The sequence below is a fragment of the Myotis brandtii genome, unplaced genomic scaffold (genome assembly GCF_000412655.1).
Source record: "Myotis brandtii unplaced genomic scaffold, ASM41265v1 scaffold476, whole genome shotgun sequence".
NCBI lineage: Eukaryota > Metazoa > Chordata > Mammalia > Chiroptera > Vespertilionidae > Myotis > Myotis brandtii.
In genome coordinates this window covers 94,447-110,910 of record NW_005368188.1, presented here as the reverse complement: position 1 = coordinate 110,910, position 16,464 = coordinate 94,447, and the positions used below count along the sequence as shown (strand labels likewise).

The 16,464-nt window shown below is 40.7% G+C and overlaps 1 protein-coding gene across 2 annotated transcripts in view; it reads left to right on the top strand.

Annotated features, from left to right (window-relative positions):
- A2ML1 (alpha-2-macroglobulin-like 1) overlaps positions 1-16,464 on the top strand; it is a 35,885-nt gene that overhangs the window by 1,796 nt on the left and 17,625 nt on the right. For both annotated transcript variants that reach the window (XM_014547512.1, XM_014547511.1), the window contains exons 4-18: positions 113-165; positions 5,521-5,541; positions 6,315-6,474; positions 6,777-6,861; positions 7,324-7,450; positions 7,913-8,027; positions 8,354-8,463; positions 9,580-9,747; positions 11,278-11,505; positions 12,363-12,423; positions 12,938-13,083; positions 13,530-13,679; positions 14,326-14,520; positions 15,541-15,634; positions 15,934-16,060. In XM_014547512.1, the coding sequence (XP_014402998.1) occupies positions 113-165; positions 5,521-5,541; positions 6,315-6,474; positions 6,777-6,861; positions 7,324-7,450; positions 7,913-8,027; positions 8,354-8,463; positions 9,580-9,747; positions 11,278-11,505; positions 12,363-12,423; positions 12,938-13,083; positions 13,530-13,679; positions 14,326-14,520; positions 15,541-15,634; positions 15,934-16,060 (1,840 nt within the window). The remainder of the gene's footprint in view (positions 1-112; positions 166-5,520; positions 5,542-6,314; positions 6,475-6,776; positions 6,862-7,323; positions 7,451-7,912; positions 8,028-8,353; positions 8,464-9,579; positions 9,748-11,277; positions 11,506-12,362; positions 12,424-12,937; positions 13,084-13,529; positions 13,680-14,325; positions 14,521-15,540; positions 15,635-15,933; positions 16,061-16,464) is intronic.

Genomic DNA, 16,464 nt, shown 5'->3' with positions numbered 1-16,464 from the left:
ATGATTGGGTTTTTCTGACTCAGAAGTATGTGTGAGGAAGTAGAAGGGTGGAAGGAAGAAAGATCTGAAAGAGGAAATCTCCCCTGTGCTAATGACGCCTGTTTCCTTCCAGTGCACTTCCGCATCGTCACCCTGGACAGCAACTTTGTTCCAGTGAATGACAAGGTGAGAGTTGAGTTGGGAAGAAGGGAAGGGAAAGGGGGAGGACAGACTGAGAGAACAGGGGAAAGAAGAGGTTCTTTCCAAGGGTGTGAGGAGGCGAGGCCCTCTGAGGTGCAGAGTGCAGATGGGAACTGAGATGCCAGTCTAAGACCTCCTAGCCCCTGTCTGCCTGAAAACAAGCAGATGCGTCTAGCTCTCAGGCCCAATAGCCGAGCACATCAGGGAGGTTAACATTCCCGAGAGAGGGTTACGTTCCCTGCGGTTTTAAAAAATAGTTTTTGCAAACTTCAAGACTTTCGAGGGATTACACCAAGATGCTTTGCAGTTCAAATCTGAAGACATAGTTCAGGAGTGTGTTTAACAAAAGGAAGAAATGAGGCTATTCACCCCCCCACACACACCTTTTTTATTTTTTTATTTTTTACTATGAGGCAAGGTAATTTATAACTTAGACAATTCTCTTAAGGCAACATTTAAAAATACCAAATTATAAAATAGACAGTTCTCTGAAGGCAACATTTAAAAAGTGCCAAAGGTAAAAAAATGTGTTAACATTTGGTGAATACTTCAATTTTCCTTGAACAGCCCAACTGCTAGAATCATAAGCCTTATGAGGGGTATGATCTCAATTCAGGGCTTGTGTTGTTTCTACATGCTTGTGAAATACTTTGCTCTAACACACTCTTGCTGTCTTCTTTCGCCTTCAGACACAGGCCATGAATTCAAAGGACACTTTTAATGATAATTATAGGGAGAGCATTATTTTTATGTCCCTCTCCATGTTCTCAGAGCTTCTGTTTCCTTTCCCTGTGTACAGGAGGCTATGGGCTTATGATCAATAGCCTCCCCCACCACTGCTTTCTTTCCCAATTTAGAATTCTTTTGAGTTTCTCCTTCCCATCACCTGTATCCTTTCTTTATCAAAAGTTTGGTAGAGCCCTAGATTGTTTGGCTCAGTGGATAGAGCGTTGGCCTGCGGACAAAAGGGTCCCAGGTTTGACCCCGGTCAAAGGCACATGCCCAGGTTGTGGGCTCGATCCCCAGTAAGGGGCATGCAGGAGGCAGCCAATCATTGTTTCTCTCTCATTATTGATGTTTCTATCTCTGTCTCCCTTCCTCTCTAAAATCAATAAAAATATATTTTAAAAAAGTTGGGTAGACTATTGAATCGCTATTGTTTAACAAACTGTTGATTCCAGAGCTAAAAAGAGGACATGCTAAGGTGAAAGTGTAGCCACAGCCAAAGTTATCTCAGACTCTACTGCCTTCAAGGTTAATCTCATTAACCACCCCTGTTATATTATCTTTCCTGTGGTCATTTCCTGAGAGGTGCTCTGATTTCTACAGTGATGCTCTGTTTCTGATGTAAAATTACTCCTTCCTCTCCACTCCGTTTCTCTAGGCAGCACCCTCATCCCAAGTTCCAGTTTGAACATTGAAAATTTGAAATGCTTAATTTGAAACACTGAAATTACCCAAAGGAATTTTACTAAGAAACGGAGAGTATACAGAGCACAGTGTTTTAACCTCAGGCAACTAAAATATACTTGAGATGAACTGACCCTGACTACTTCGGTTGCTACATCCATTCATTCAGAAACCTCAGGCAGCTTCCAGTTGGAAATGCTATCGTCCTAGTTCAGTGGTCGGCAAACCGCGGCTCGCGAGCCACATGCGGCTCTTTGGCCCCTTGAGTGTGGCTCTTCCACAAAATACCACGTGCGGGCGCGCACGTACAGTGCGATTGAAACTTTGTGGCCCATGTGCAGAAGTCGGTTTTCGGCCTGGGCGAGTCTATTTTGAAGAAGTGGCGTTAGAAGAAGTGGGGGTACGTTCGCCAAGGTCGACCCCTCAGATTGAGGACTTTTTTTTTATTTTATTGATTTTTTACAGAGAGGAAGGGAGAGGAATAGAGAGTTAGAAACATCGATGAGAGAGAAACATCTATCAGCTGCCTCCTACACACCCCCTACTGGGGTTGTGCCCGCAACCAAGGTACATGCCCTTGACCAGAATTGAACCTGGGACCTTTCAGTCTGCAGGCTGATGCTCTATCCACTGAGCCAAACCAGTCAGGGCGAGGACATTTTTAACAAAGGCCAGCTTAGGAGTACCCTAATTAAGTTAATAACAATGTACCTACCTATATAGTTTAAGTTTAAAATATTTGGCTCTCAAAAGAAATTTCAATCGTTGTACTGTTGATATTTGGCTGACCACTGTCCTAGTTGAACACTTGTTTCCATTGAGAGGAAAGCAAACTGGTAACTGGTGTCCTCCCTCCCTCTTGACTCCCTGTGTGAGAAAAATACTCTGTTATCTGAGGAAGTGTTCTTTTTCTGGAATTTGTAGGATTCCATAATAATCTCAGTGATAGTTGCCTCCTTATCGCCTATGTAGCTCTGGTTTGTGGAAGTCCTGTCCTCCTTTGACCCGGAACTAGAGCAGAATAGGTCATCCCAAAATGTGCTGCTTTATCATGTGGGCTATTTTGAGCTGAAGGCAGTTAAGACTCTGCAGCCCTAGCCAGTTTGGGTAGAGCGTTGGCCCTTGGACTATAGGGTTGCAGGTTTGATCCCCGACCCTGGTCAGGGTGTGTGTGGGAGGCAACCAATTGATGTGTTTCTCTTCCATCCATGTTCCTCTCTCTCTGCCTCTTCCTCTCCCTTCTACTCTTTCTATAAAAATAAATAAATAAATAAATAAATAAATGGAAAAGTATCCTCAGGTGAGGATTAACAAACAAAACAAAAGACTACAGACTCAAGAAAAAGTTTATTTCTCCCTTAACTGGCTGAAAGAGTTTAGATGGGGAGCCTGTACCAGAGAGAGCTATTATCAGAGATGACTTTTTCTATATCTGAAAGACTTACTTGCATGGCAGGGCAAACATCTGGTTACCAAACATCTGCTTTTCTTCTCTTCCTGTGAATTGCCCTCCTCTGCTTGGAAGCCCCAGACCCCTATTCCATTCCTTAGCTCAGGGCGGCATCACAGCCTCAATTGCCTGACTCCTTTTCAGTCTCATTGTCTTTGTGGTGCTCCTATATGGATGTAATTAAATTTGTTTTTTCACTATTAACCTGTCTTAGGTCAATTTAATTATTAGACTAGCCAAAGAGCCTAGAAGGGAAGAAGGGAAAAATTTTCCATCCCTACAATCTTTATCTCTCATTTCTGGCTTTACTGAGGAATTGCCATTATCCTTGCTATCAAGGCTGATGTTTATATTTAATGACACGCTGCTTCTTCACTGGTCAGCATCACATGGTACTTAGAGCAAGAATCAAAGGCAAGCACCAACTAGGTTCCATTCCATCTCCCTTCCAAGTGAGATCCAAACTTTGTACCCTCTCTAAGACCTCCATATCTAAATTCAGCTTTCAATCTCATTTAGTTGTAAGTCCTTTTAAAAGTGTGTAATATTGCCCAGCTGGCATGGCCCAATGGTTGAGTGTTGACCTATGAACCAGGAGGTCACAGTTTGATTCCGTGGTCAGGGCATATACCCATGTTGTGGGCTTGATCCCCAGTGTGAGGCATGCAGGAGGCAGCCAATCAATGATTCTCTCTCATCATTGATGTTTCTATCTCTCTCTTCCTCTCTGAAATCAATAACAATACATATTTTTAAAAAGTGTGTAATACTAACTGGAAAGTCCTAAGTCCAGCAAATGTATAGTCTCTAACCAGATTTTTAATTATATTCACACCTTAGATGTTGTAATTATCTATTTCCATGGCCATGATTTTGTAAAATTCTAACAATTACAGTTAAAGAATTAAAACATCTCACACAAACAAAAACAATACAGTAAAAAGATAATTCTCTCATAAGAAAATTATCTTGAGCTGTCATTTTGTTTTCAACTTTTAATTATTAGAATTTTCAAACATAACACCAAGATTCAATGTTTTTTATTTTGCTACATTTGTTTTAATATATTATTTTTTTGCTAAATAATTTAAAAGTAAGCTTCAGACATCATAACATGTTACTTGTAAATACTTTAGTATATATATCTTCTAAAAAGAATGTCTTTAAAAATCATAATGTCGTTATCACATCTAATAAAATTAATAATTATTATTTAGTATGCAGCCCTAAATCTGTTTTTTTCAAATTTTCAAACTAGGAGCCAAAAAAAAACAAATCCAAATAATTACATTTAATTTTTTAAAAAAAAATATATTTTATTGATTTTTTACAGAGAGGAAGGGAGAGAGATAGAGAGCTAGAAACATCGATGAGAGAGAAACATCAATCAGCTGCCTCCTGCACACCTCCTACCGGGGATGTACCCGCAACCCAGGTACATGCCCTTGACCGGAATCGAACCTGGGGCCTTTCAGTCCTCAGGCCGACGCTCTATCCACTGAGCCAAACAGGTTTCGGCTACATTTAATTATTATGTTTAAAATTTTTCTTAATATAAAATAATCTCTCTTATTTTTTTATTATATTGACTTTTTTTGCGAGAGAAAGAGATCAGGTTAGATAGCTTTTAAAATGTCCTCGTTTTGAAATATGACACTGATCATAAGGAAGCCTACTTGTCTTACAGAATATTTGACGTTCTTAATTTGTCTGATTATTTCTCCTATTGTGTAATCTAACTTGTTCCTCTGTCTTCTGGAAGTAGGTGTGAGGTCTTAATTAGATTTAAGCTAAACATTCTACGCAAAAATACTTAGTAGGTAATGCAGTGAACCTCAAATGTGTCTCTTCAAGAAGGAAGCACATGATGTCTCTTTCCCACGATTAGTGATGATGAGTTTGATTACTGGTGAAGGTGGTGACAGCTTAATTTCCCCAATGGAAAGCTATGTATTTTTTTCCGTATGAAATTGGCAAGCGCTTTTGGGGTGATACTCACACCTAGCACAACGACCTGTTCCCCACCAACTTAATGGTCTTAGCATCCATTTTCTTGAGGAAACTATACATGATCCTTCAATGGAACGCTTTTAAACATTTTTTTTTTTTAGAAATTGTTTTGCAATGCTTGAAAATAAGGTTCCCGCCCAGTGGCATTCAAATAGCAGAGGAGGGGGCGGGAGATAGTTGGCTCCAAGAAGAGCTGGGTCGTAGAACACCGAGGGATGCTGAAGTGTCTGAAGCTCCATTTCTTTAAATATTTCGGAGACCAGCAACCCCTCTGAGGAAATCCCTTCTCTCTCCTCCACTAGCCAATAAGCTTTTGCCCCATTGTTAATCTAATCAGAGCAGCACAGAGCCATCTGAAAGGAAGGAGTGGGCAATGGGGAAAGAAAGGCGCCTTTGTGAACTTGCTTTCAACAAACCTAACCTTGTTGCGTATCCTGCTTTAACCCACATTATCTGGTTTTCCTTTTCAGTATTCTATGGTGGAACTGCAGGTAAGTAGAAGTTTCTTTTGCTTTTCTGTCAGTGGTGGAGAAGGAGAAGCGAGAGTTTGGTGCTAAACTTGGAAGCCAGACAGAACTCTGAGATCTTGGCCCAGCGCCTGGGACTGCCCAGCACTGAGAGCCCACAGTTCCACCTACGCTGTGCCTGTTCTCTGGCCTCTGCCCGCCCCAGTCCTCTCAGCCCTAAACATCTGAAAGGAAAGTCATCAACCTCTGCTGGGACTAACCCTTCCACTCTGGTTCCTGTAACTTCTTTGTGCCGCACCAATTCACCTGGTTCCGCACTCCTCATAGTTTTCAGTGATGAGCTCTTGTTATAGACACTCGACAGTTGACTATGACATGAATGCCTGTGAGAAGTGTTAAGGAGAAAAGGGCCTAGGAGTGCGAATTCCCCAGAGCATCCCCTCCATTTCTCTGTTAAATTACCTATCTCTCATGTATCTTACAATCAATCCCTTCAGCGTTGTCCCTTAATAGAAACCAAGAATAGAGTAAACATTCTTTGTAAAGCACATCCTAAATCCCACTTTCTGAAACTGGTCATAACACCTTAGAAGACTCAGTCTGATTATTTGAAGGACCCTTTTCTTCCAAAATGGGGGCTGAGCCTATCTCATGCAGTAATGAAGAGAATAATAAATAAGCCAGGTGCAGTTTGGACATGGGGAGACCATGGGGAGAATCCTGTACCCGCTTGTTGCAGTGCAAAGTGGAAGCCAGACAGACAGGTACATCAAGAGGTTTCTTTTCCATGGACACAGGATCCAAATAGCAACAGGATTGCACAGTGGCTGGAAGTGGTGCCCGAGCAAGGCATTGTGCAGCTATCCTTCCAACTGGCACCAGAGGCAACGCTGGGCACCTACACAGTGGCAGTGGCTGAGGGCAAGACCTTTGGCACCTTCAGTGTGGAAGAATATGGTAGGTGGGAGAACGATGAGCTCACAGTGTTGGATGTAATCTGGTTACAAAATCAGCAATAGTAAAGTAAAAACCTGCCATCGGGAGGGGTGTTTATTCATTTTTGAATCAGTGCTAAACCAGCTAATAAACTTCAGGAGTATTTCACCTTAATAAAGCCCCCTCTTGATTAATTAATTAATTAGTTAGTTATTTAATTAATCAATCAATTAATTAATTACTGTTTTTGTACCCCACTGTTCACTACCTATATGGTCAAGTTCTTCTCCTATTCCGTTTCCATTTTTTTCCACTCTCTCCAGTGCTGCCCAAGTTCAAGGTGGAAGTGGTCGAGCCCAGGCAGTTATCAACCATGGAGGAATCTTTCTTAGTAAAAATTTGTTGTAGGTAAGAATACGACTCTAGATCTGGTGGAGATTAAAGCTACATTGAGAAGTATGTTGAGGAGTGTTATGGAGAAATGGAGGTGGTGGTTAAAACTTGGGATTTTTTATGTAGTCTAGAGTCAAGACTTCTCCAAGAACACATTTTCTAATTGTGTTTCTGCTCTTACTTCCCACTGCTCACTCGGTCAGCATTAGGGATTTTGAATTTACTTTGTGCTGAACGGAATGTTGAATCTCATGGAGAAATGGGAGTAAGGAAAAAGAAAGCCGCTATTCTGTCCTTTGGGTGGTACTTATTGTGTAATGGCAATACTCTACGGCTTTGAATAAAGCAGGGAAGTGAATGCCAGAGTACTTGCAGAGGTTGGAGTGTGGGAAAGAAGGAAAGTGGTGTTTTGGGGGATGAAGGTTGGCCCTCAAGTGGAATTTCCTAACTCTGACTCCGAATGCTTCTCTGGTTTAGGTACACCTATGGAAAACCTATGCTAGGGGCAGTGCAAGTATCAGTGTGTCAAAAGGCACATAATTACTGGTTTGGAGAGACAGAAAGGAAACAGCTACCTGACAAATGCACGAACCTCTCTGGACAGGTGAGTAAATGGTATTTAGAAAAGGCACCTTATTTACATGTCATAAAGAGTAAATAAGCAGCAATATAGAAAAGTGCTAAAAGCCCAGAGTAGAAAACATTTCACACAATTGTTATCCAAGTTCCAAAGAGCAAAGGGGTCGTTTTATCCAAAATAGATAAAGTCTTTTAGAATCTGCCTTGTAATCAAGAAATGAACTTAAACCCTTGGGAGATAAAGTTTTCCCATTCTATAGTTGGCTCTTCTCATCTTCTCATATTTTGTAGCTTCAAAGTCATTTCATGATTATATATGTGTAGGTGTATACTCTATGTTATAGGAGAGTTTTTCTATCTTAAGGATGGAGAAACTAAAGCATGAAGATAAGAAATTATTTCCTTCTATGGTACATTATGAAATGGAAGTTGGGATCAGATTATTCATCCTCTATTTCTCCCTCCCTCTCTCTAATTGACTCATTAGACGGACAAAGCAGGATGCTTCTCAGCTTCTGTGAACATGTCCACCTTCAACCTCACTGGCTATATGTACAGACACAGCATCAATATTGTGACTACTGTGGTGGAGGAAGGGACAGGTAAGTGAATACTTCTTGGTTCATTAAGAAAAAAGAAAGGAAAGGGACTGTTTCAGGGATACACCTACTCAGAGGACTCAAGACCTACCTTCATTAGTGTTTGGGAGTGACTTCTGGTTCACGAAGGGAAATGCCAGATTCCAATCTGCCATCCAGTACCTATTTCCTCCAAACATTTGGGGAGGAGGAGTTGGTTTGGATCTTTGGCTAGAAATATATTAAGCTTTATACTTCCAGGGGCACCATCCTTTCAGAGATTTTGTATTAAACATGAAAATGAGGATTTCAGGCATTTAAATTAATGTACATCTGGTTTCCCTCTGCAGGCGTGGAGGCCAATGGCACTCAGGAAATCTACATTTCTTCACAAATAGGATCAATGACCTTTGAAGACACCAATAATTATTATTACCCCAATTTTCCCTTCAGTGGGAAGGTATGTTGAAGTCTGTCTCTGCACAGACAAAAATAAATGCTTAACTACTGCCTCCTTTCTGTAGACATATCAAAATAAAACTACCAGCATTGTTCTAAGTGCTCTATGGCTATTCACTTATTCAATCTTTACACCATTCCTATGGGATAAACACTATTATTGGTCCCATTTTACAGATAAGAAGACTGAAGCAAGAGAGGTTAAGTGATTTTTCCAAGGTTATATAACTAGTAAGTAGTAACTATGATAAAAACTAGGCAGCCTGCGTTCAGAATATATACTCTGAACTCCTTATGTTGTGCTGCCCTTAATCTCACATGAGATATATCTTGAATATTAATGTGACTTCAGTGCCCTTCCTAATGCCAAGGGCTCATATTGTAATATTCAAATATTTGAATTTTAGAGCTGTAAGGTATTTGGAGAAATCATCTAGTCTGAGCTCCTGCATCTAGGCAAGGTTAATATCAGACTTTCCTTGATAGAAAGCCATTTATAGATCCTTAAGCATTTTTTAAAGAGAGTTTAAAATTTTCTTTGTTAATGTCTTCTGTCTAATACCTAAAATCTACCCCTCTCTCTAGCATATTCTTCTACATTCCTAGAACAATTGGTCAACACAATAATGTATATGTTTAGATCCATTTATTCCTTAGTCATCTTTTCTCTAGATCAAGAGCAGATCCATATTTTCTTAGAGTCTAATGTTATATAATTTGGGAGTGGGAGAGGTTAAATCATCTGTAAAATATGCCCAATAATAGTGTCTATCCCATACGATTGTTGTAAAGATTAAGAAAAAGAAAGCAAATAATAATAATAATAATAATAATAATAAAAAGAAAAAAAAGCAAAATATTCTACAGAGCCTTAGGAAGAGCCTGTGTAGCTAATGAAGGGCCCTAACGCTTCATGGCAAATATACTTCTGCTCCAGGCTAAGCTGCTTCTGTTTGTTTCTCAATTCCTTGTAGATCCTAGTTTGCAAACCTTGAATACATTTAGCTTTTTCTGGACTCTTTTCTGAAATGTATTCTTAAGAGTTTCTGTTATCACGTCACTTTACCTCATACTTGAATCTACTCCAAACCTAACTCTCATGACCTTTGCCCCTCAGATAAGAGTTAAGGGCCATGATGGGTCCCTTCTCAAGAATCATGAAGTGTTTCTGATGATTTTGGGCATAAATGCAACCATCAACCATACCTTAGTTACTGACAGCAATGGCCTCGCTTCCTTCAAGCTGGATACGGTTCATTGGAATGGGACAGACATTTCTCTGCAGGTAAGCACTGGAGTGGGCCAGCTTCCCAGCAAGGAAGACTTCCTGAAGGAAAAACTTCAAAATGTTTCTATTTCTTTTCTTCCTCTACCACCCCATTTGTAATTCCATCACTTGCCAATTCTGCTGCCCATTTGGCAAAAACTTTTTCTGTTTGCTTTTAATATTAATTAAATAAATGACGGTGTTTACCTATGCCGCCATCTTGGTCTCTCCTTTCTGTTTGCTTTTAATATTAATTAAATAAATGGTTCTTCAGATCAAAATTGCTCTTTATACTAATTCATCTTATAACTTATTCCCATATTCTAATTTGAAATCAGAATAGGGAGGTAAAAATGGTCCAGAGTTGTCTTCTTCCTCCTGTCCCCTTACTGATCCTATATAATAAAAGCCTAATATGCAAATTGTCCCCTCGACTGGGAGTTCAACCGGGAGTTCAACCAGGAGTTCGACCAGGGGGCGGGGCCGGTGGCAGCGGCAGCAGCAGTGGCAGGTGGCCCTTCCTGTCCCCTTACTGATCCTATATAATAAAAGCCTAATATGCAAATTGTCCCCTCGACTGGGAGTTCAACCAGGAGTTCGACCAGGGGGTGGGGCCGGTGGCAACGGCAGCAGCAGTGGCAGGTGGCTGGCAGAAGAGTCTCTCCAGCCGGCAGCTGCTAGGGACCCTACCTGTGCACGAATTTCATGCACTGGGCCTCTAGTTACTCATAAAAATGGCAAAGAAGAGAACTATAGATTTTGATACTTATAAGGTAGACTACTTGTACCAATTATCAACTGACACAATGCTGCTTAACAAACAACCTTAAATTTTAGCATTATACAATAAAAAGCATGTATTGTTTGTGCATCTGGGGTAGTAAGTTAGGCAGCACGAAGTATATTCTCATGTCAACAATGAGGTGCAAGAGCAAAAGTGGACATGCGAGTGCTTTTTCAAGCCTCTGCTTATCTTGCATATGCTAACATCTATTTCCAACAAGTCACCTGGGGGCCCACTGTAATATTACATAGTAAATGATGTTGATGCAAGGAGAGATGAAAAATTAAAGCCATTAATGCAATCATTTAGCTACACTACTTAAGCAAACATATGCTATTTGTCTGTGGCTAATAGAACTATTTTTTTCAGTTATCACTTGATCACTCTACTTAGAAATAATTATTTTCAATCCTGTTATCCTCTATATCTCATTTTTATGTCCCTGGGATATAGTCTTTAATTTCTCTATAATCTTACTCATGCTTACCTATTCCCTAGGCATCAATCTGTAAAAGTATTTCCCATTACTTGACAATTATAATTCAGTCCTTGTTTCTCTCTCCTACATAATAAAATGCTGCTGCACATAGCCCCTATTATGAATTCCTCAAATATCTTTGGCTGGACTTATACTGAAATATCTACATGCCATTCTTACACAGTGAAGATTTGAGAGAGAACTATTTGAAAATCATAACAAGTGATTGTGGTTAAATATGGTTAGGGTACATGCCAAAAGAGCTTCTTTTCCCTCTCTTTCTCAGGGCAGGTTCCAAATGGAAGATTCAGTATATAATCCAGAACAGGTGCCTCGATACTATCAAGATGCCTACCTGCACCTGCAACCCTTCTACAATACAACACACAGCTTCCTCAGAATCAACCGGCTAAATGGCACCTTGCAATGTGGGCAGCCCCAGGAAGTGCTGGTGGAGTATGACATTAATCCAGCTGATGCAAACCCTGACCAGGAAATCACCTTCTCCTACTATGTGAGACTGGGAAGTGAGGGTTGGTGAAAATGTGTCAAGAAAGAAAGGGAATGGGGAGAGTGAACTGGAGAAATTGGATAGACTATCCAAGTAGAGAGAATGCAAGCGACATAGGTAATGTCAAAAAATTTAAAAGCCACACTAAAAGAAATGGAAAGAACAAGCAAAACTCAATTTTAAAAATATATTTTATATGATTAGTGTAGGTGTAAAGGAAGGGGGAAATGAGGAATAAAGAGATTGTGAGCAGGATCCCAGGGAAACTGTGTGGGGAAATAAGATGAGGAATGAACAAGAAAATGTTGCTGGCCAGGGATGGAAGGGAACTGGGTACGTGGGTGGGAGGGAGGGTGAGAAGAGGATGGGACTCAGAATAAAATTCATTCTGTGTTTTACTGACCAATATTTTACAATAGATGACACAGGGTTAAAATTAACATTGATAACCTTGTTGGAGAAATAAAATCACAACTTGGAGCTTGAAAGAAATATATAAAGATAAGTAGCTTTATTGGTCATCTTGGTGATAGTGAGGATTAGATTCCTGTAAAGCTCAGGTTTGATGGTACAGAGTCTCTTCATTCTCTTATCATCCCCTTAAAGTCTCTGAGAGACTTTCTCCCTACTGAATCATCCTAGTATCTTCTATCATCCCCATGGCTTCATTAAGCTAAAACAATCATCCTGACACAACAGAATAAGGAGGATTAGGTGGAAAATAACAAGTATTGAGTCAGGCTCTGGAACTATGAAAGGAGACTCTCCTTACAGAGAGATGCAGGGATGTTCCAGAAGTAGGGTCAAGATTCATCTCCCATAACATTTATGTTATTGATGATTTTTTTTCTCTTTCGTAGTTAATAGGGAAAGGACGTTTGGAGATGGAGGGGCAGAAACACATGAACTCCAAAAAGAAAGGTGAGTGTTCATGCTTGTTTTGTTTTGTTTTGTTTTGTTTTGTTTGTTAGTCCTCACCCAAGAATATTTTTCCATTGAATTTTTAGGGAGAGTGGGAGAGAGAGGTAAAGACAGAGACAATGTGAGAGAAACACATTGATTGGTTGCCTCCTGCACATGCTTCTACCAGGACCCAGGCTGGGGAGGAGCCCGCAACCAAGGAACATGCCCTTGACCAGAATTGAACCTGGGACCCTTTGGTCCACAGGCCAACGCTGTATCCACTGAGCCAAACTGGCTAGGGCCATGCTTCTTTTGGAAGAGAAAACAATATTTTAAACTTCCAGGAAACAGTTCTTATCCATAGAAGCAATGAGAACAGAACAGTAATAATAACCATAGAAGAATAGGAAAATGAGAAGTTACTTGCACCATAAGGCTTGCTGCTGGCCCAATGGGAAATGCAAACATATGGTTGAATGTCATGGGTAGGTGAGTACACTCTCATCCCTGTGTATGTCCTCTTCTCTTTCAGGACTGAAAGGCTCCTTCTCTCTCTCACTGACCATCAATTCCAGGCTTGCCCCTGGTGCTTCTTTGGTGGTCTATGCGATTTTCCCCAGTGGAGGTGTTATAGCTGACAAAATTCAGTTCTCAGTAGAGATGTGCTTTGACAATAAGGTAAAATGGCAGTTGAGGAGGGTGAAGAAAAAAATCTGGGAATAGAGAGAAATCTTGTATATGCTAGGGTTGAGTTAAGGCAGGGGCTGGGAAATAAGAAGATAAGATGTCATATTGTATTTATACCTTTAGTATATTTCATTGAAGTTATTTCTTTCCTGCTTCTTTTTAAAAAGTCATGTTGGGAATCACATATATAGCTATTCTAAGTATAGCTATTCCATATGCTTTCTTTTAAACATCTATATCATTCTGCTGTGCTGCTCACTTTGCTCAACTCTATCGTAAGACACTGGTTCTCAAGGGCTAGACTTTACAAAGGAAAATCAGTATAAAAGTGAAAGAGTGGGCTGGATACCATAGTTAAAGCTGATGATCCAAGTGACATTTTTGTCTTGTCCTCTCCAGGCCTACCTGACTCCCAAGTTATATTTGTCCTTCTTCAGGTTTCCCTTGGCTTCTCACCTTCCCAGCAGCTTCCAGGATCAGATGTGGACCTACAGCTGCAGGCAGCTCCAGGGTCCCTTTGTGCCATCCGAGCTGTGGATGAGAGTGTCTTACTACTTAGGCCAGAGAGAGAGCTGAGTAACCACTCTGTGAGTAGTCGGCTAATAAGGTGGGAAGAGGGAGTTAACGGGGAAGACAATCTGGCTCTGTTAGAATAGAGGATAGATTTCAGGGAGTGGGAAAGAAAGTCTTAGGAAAATAGTGCACCACTGTAAGGTAGTAGAAAAGCGGGTATGAAAATAAAGGTGGAAATGATGGGAAGAGAAGAGCATGGTTAATATGGACATAGAGATAAAGAAAGAAGATGAGCCCAGCTGGTATGGCTCCGTGGTTGAGTGATGACCCATGAACTAGGAGGTTGCAGGTTCAATTCCCAGTCAGGGCACATGCCCAGATTGTGAGATCAGTCAATCCCCAGTAGGAGGCATGCAGGAGGTAGCCAATGGATGTTTCTCTCTCATTGGTGATTCTATTTCTCTCTTCCTATCTTTCTAAAATAAATAAAAAAGAAAGGAAGAAAATGAAATAGAAGATAAGTGTGACAGATTATGAAAAAGGTGAGATAGAGGTTAAAATTTAAAAAGTAAAGGAAGAGGTTATGATGAAATAATATAGGAAGAATTCTGGAGTAATGAAGATAAATAATATGGGAGCTGTGGCACCAAAATCCGAGAGAAGTTTCTCAACTGATTACACTGTGTCAATACTTTATTTCTTTTTCCCCCTTTATTTCAGGTCTATGGGATGTTCCCATTCTGGTATGGTTACTACCCCTATCAGGTGGATGAATATGATGAATGTCCAGTGTCTGGCCCAACGGACCTTCCTCAACCCCTCGTTGTCCCCGTGCCTGAAGAGCGGTGGAGCAGGCGTTCAGTTATGCCAAGATATTGGTTCTCTAGAGGCATGGACCTTTTCAGGTTTTTTCAGGTAGATGGTCTCATCTATTTTGTTTTTATAAAACAATGGTAGTGGGAGAGGGGAAGGAAAGTCCATATTTTTAAAAATGTTGTTTTTTCACTGATTTCAGAGAGAGGAAGGGAAAGGGAGAGAAGGATAGAAACATCAATGATGATAGACAATTATTGATCAGCTGCCTCCTGCACACCCCTTACTGGGGATCAGGCCCACAACCTGGACATGTGCCCTGACTGGGAATCGAACCCACAACCTCCTGGTTCATGGGTCAACCCTCAACCACCGAGCCACAACAGCCGGGCTGAAAGTCCATATCTTAAAAAGCAGAGAGAATCATGTGTGCACTGGCAGGGATAAAATCTTGAAAAAAACCTCCTGATATGTAAGGCAGCCTCTCTTAGTTCTTATGCTTGAAAAAGTTGCCCTGTTTCATTGGAAGAGAACCACCATGAGAGGCTGAACACCTAGTCTTCTCAACTGGTGGTCCCCAAAGATTGATTTTCATGGATCAGTCAAGAAGGAAAATGAGGAAAGGCAGACCAGCAGTGTCTTTTTATTATGATAAAAAAAATATTGCACCTATTTTATGAACAGAAGTTGGGATGCTATGGCTCAAGTCTGACCAGGAGGCCTCTGACAGGAGCCATGTCTTGTTCATCTTTAAAGCATCTCTCTAATGCCTGATCCTTCATAATGCTCAATGTATGTTTGTTGAATTGATTGAGCTAACATGGTCCCTGGTCTCTGAAAGTTCAGAGTCTAAATCAAATAATAATATTTTTGACTAATATTTGAAAGAAGCATGAAACATATCTAACAATGAAGTAAGTTTACTTGAAAGCCTTTCACCCTAGGCTGGAACAGAAGTGAACCAATCTTGGCTAAGCATTGGGTAATCATCACCAGTCTCACCATTAATAGGACACAAATGTCTTGGCTGAACCCTTTGAGGGTACAATTCCTAGGCAGCGGCCCTTGTATTAAGGGAGAGGACTTAACATTTTATTCTCTCCTCTCTTTTGTGCCTATCAGAACATGGGACTGAAAATACTGTCCAACGCCAAAGTCAAGAAGCCAGTTGATTGCAGTCACCATTCTCCAGAATATGGTAGAGTAACTGGTGGAAGTAAGCTACCTTTGTGACTTGTGCCGTCACTGAGATGTTTGGAATCGTGGAGCTCTGAAAGCTTCCTCTTTGCCTCTGGTCCTTATCCTGAGCCTCTAGCCTCAGAATAATGGTTGTGAGTCATAGATGTAGGCAGTCTCCCAAGGATATCTCTGTCTGGGGAGGGCTTTTGAAATCTGAAGGCCTTACTATTCATTCCCTGGCCAAATGTCCATGTCTGTCACTGGCCTTGTGACTGGTAGTCCCTTCAGATAATTTTATCTCACAACAGAAGTCTTCTAACATTCCCCTATTCTTAGGCTCCTTAGAAAGTGATCGTAATACTCCACTTGGTTTTGGGTCCTCATCTCCATCAATTCCATCAGAGGATTCTCAGGTTCGCCAGTACTTCCCAGAGACGTGGCTCTGGGACCTGCTTCCTATTGGGTAAGTGATGCCTCAATGGTACAGCAAGATAATACAGTGTGGACTCAGCAGAAAACTCAAGATAAAATAATTTTTATGAATCTAACTCTAAAGCTAAGAAAAATTGAATGGGAATATGGGAATGTATTTCTTTCCTGAATTCTTATACAATTATATACAATCACTCAAAAGAAATTCACATTTACACAGTACAGATAGTGCATTCTCACTTCAGATCCACAAAATCTTAAAGGGACATATTGGCATTAGTTTAGTTCTTGCTCACTGCTTATGTGCTCATTTCAACAAGCCATAAGAACATGTACCTTCATAGACTCAGTGGCCTCTCTTTCAGATACATTTGTGCACACACTTGTCCACCCACACATACCACCTCCAACATACTCAGGCATCCCGCTTCTCCC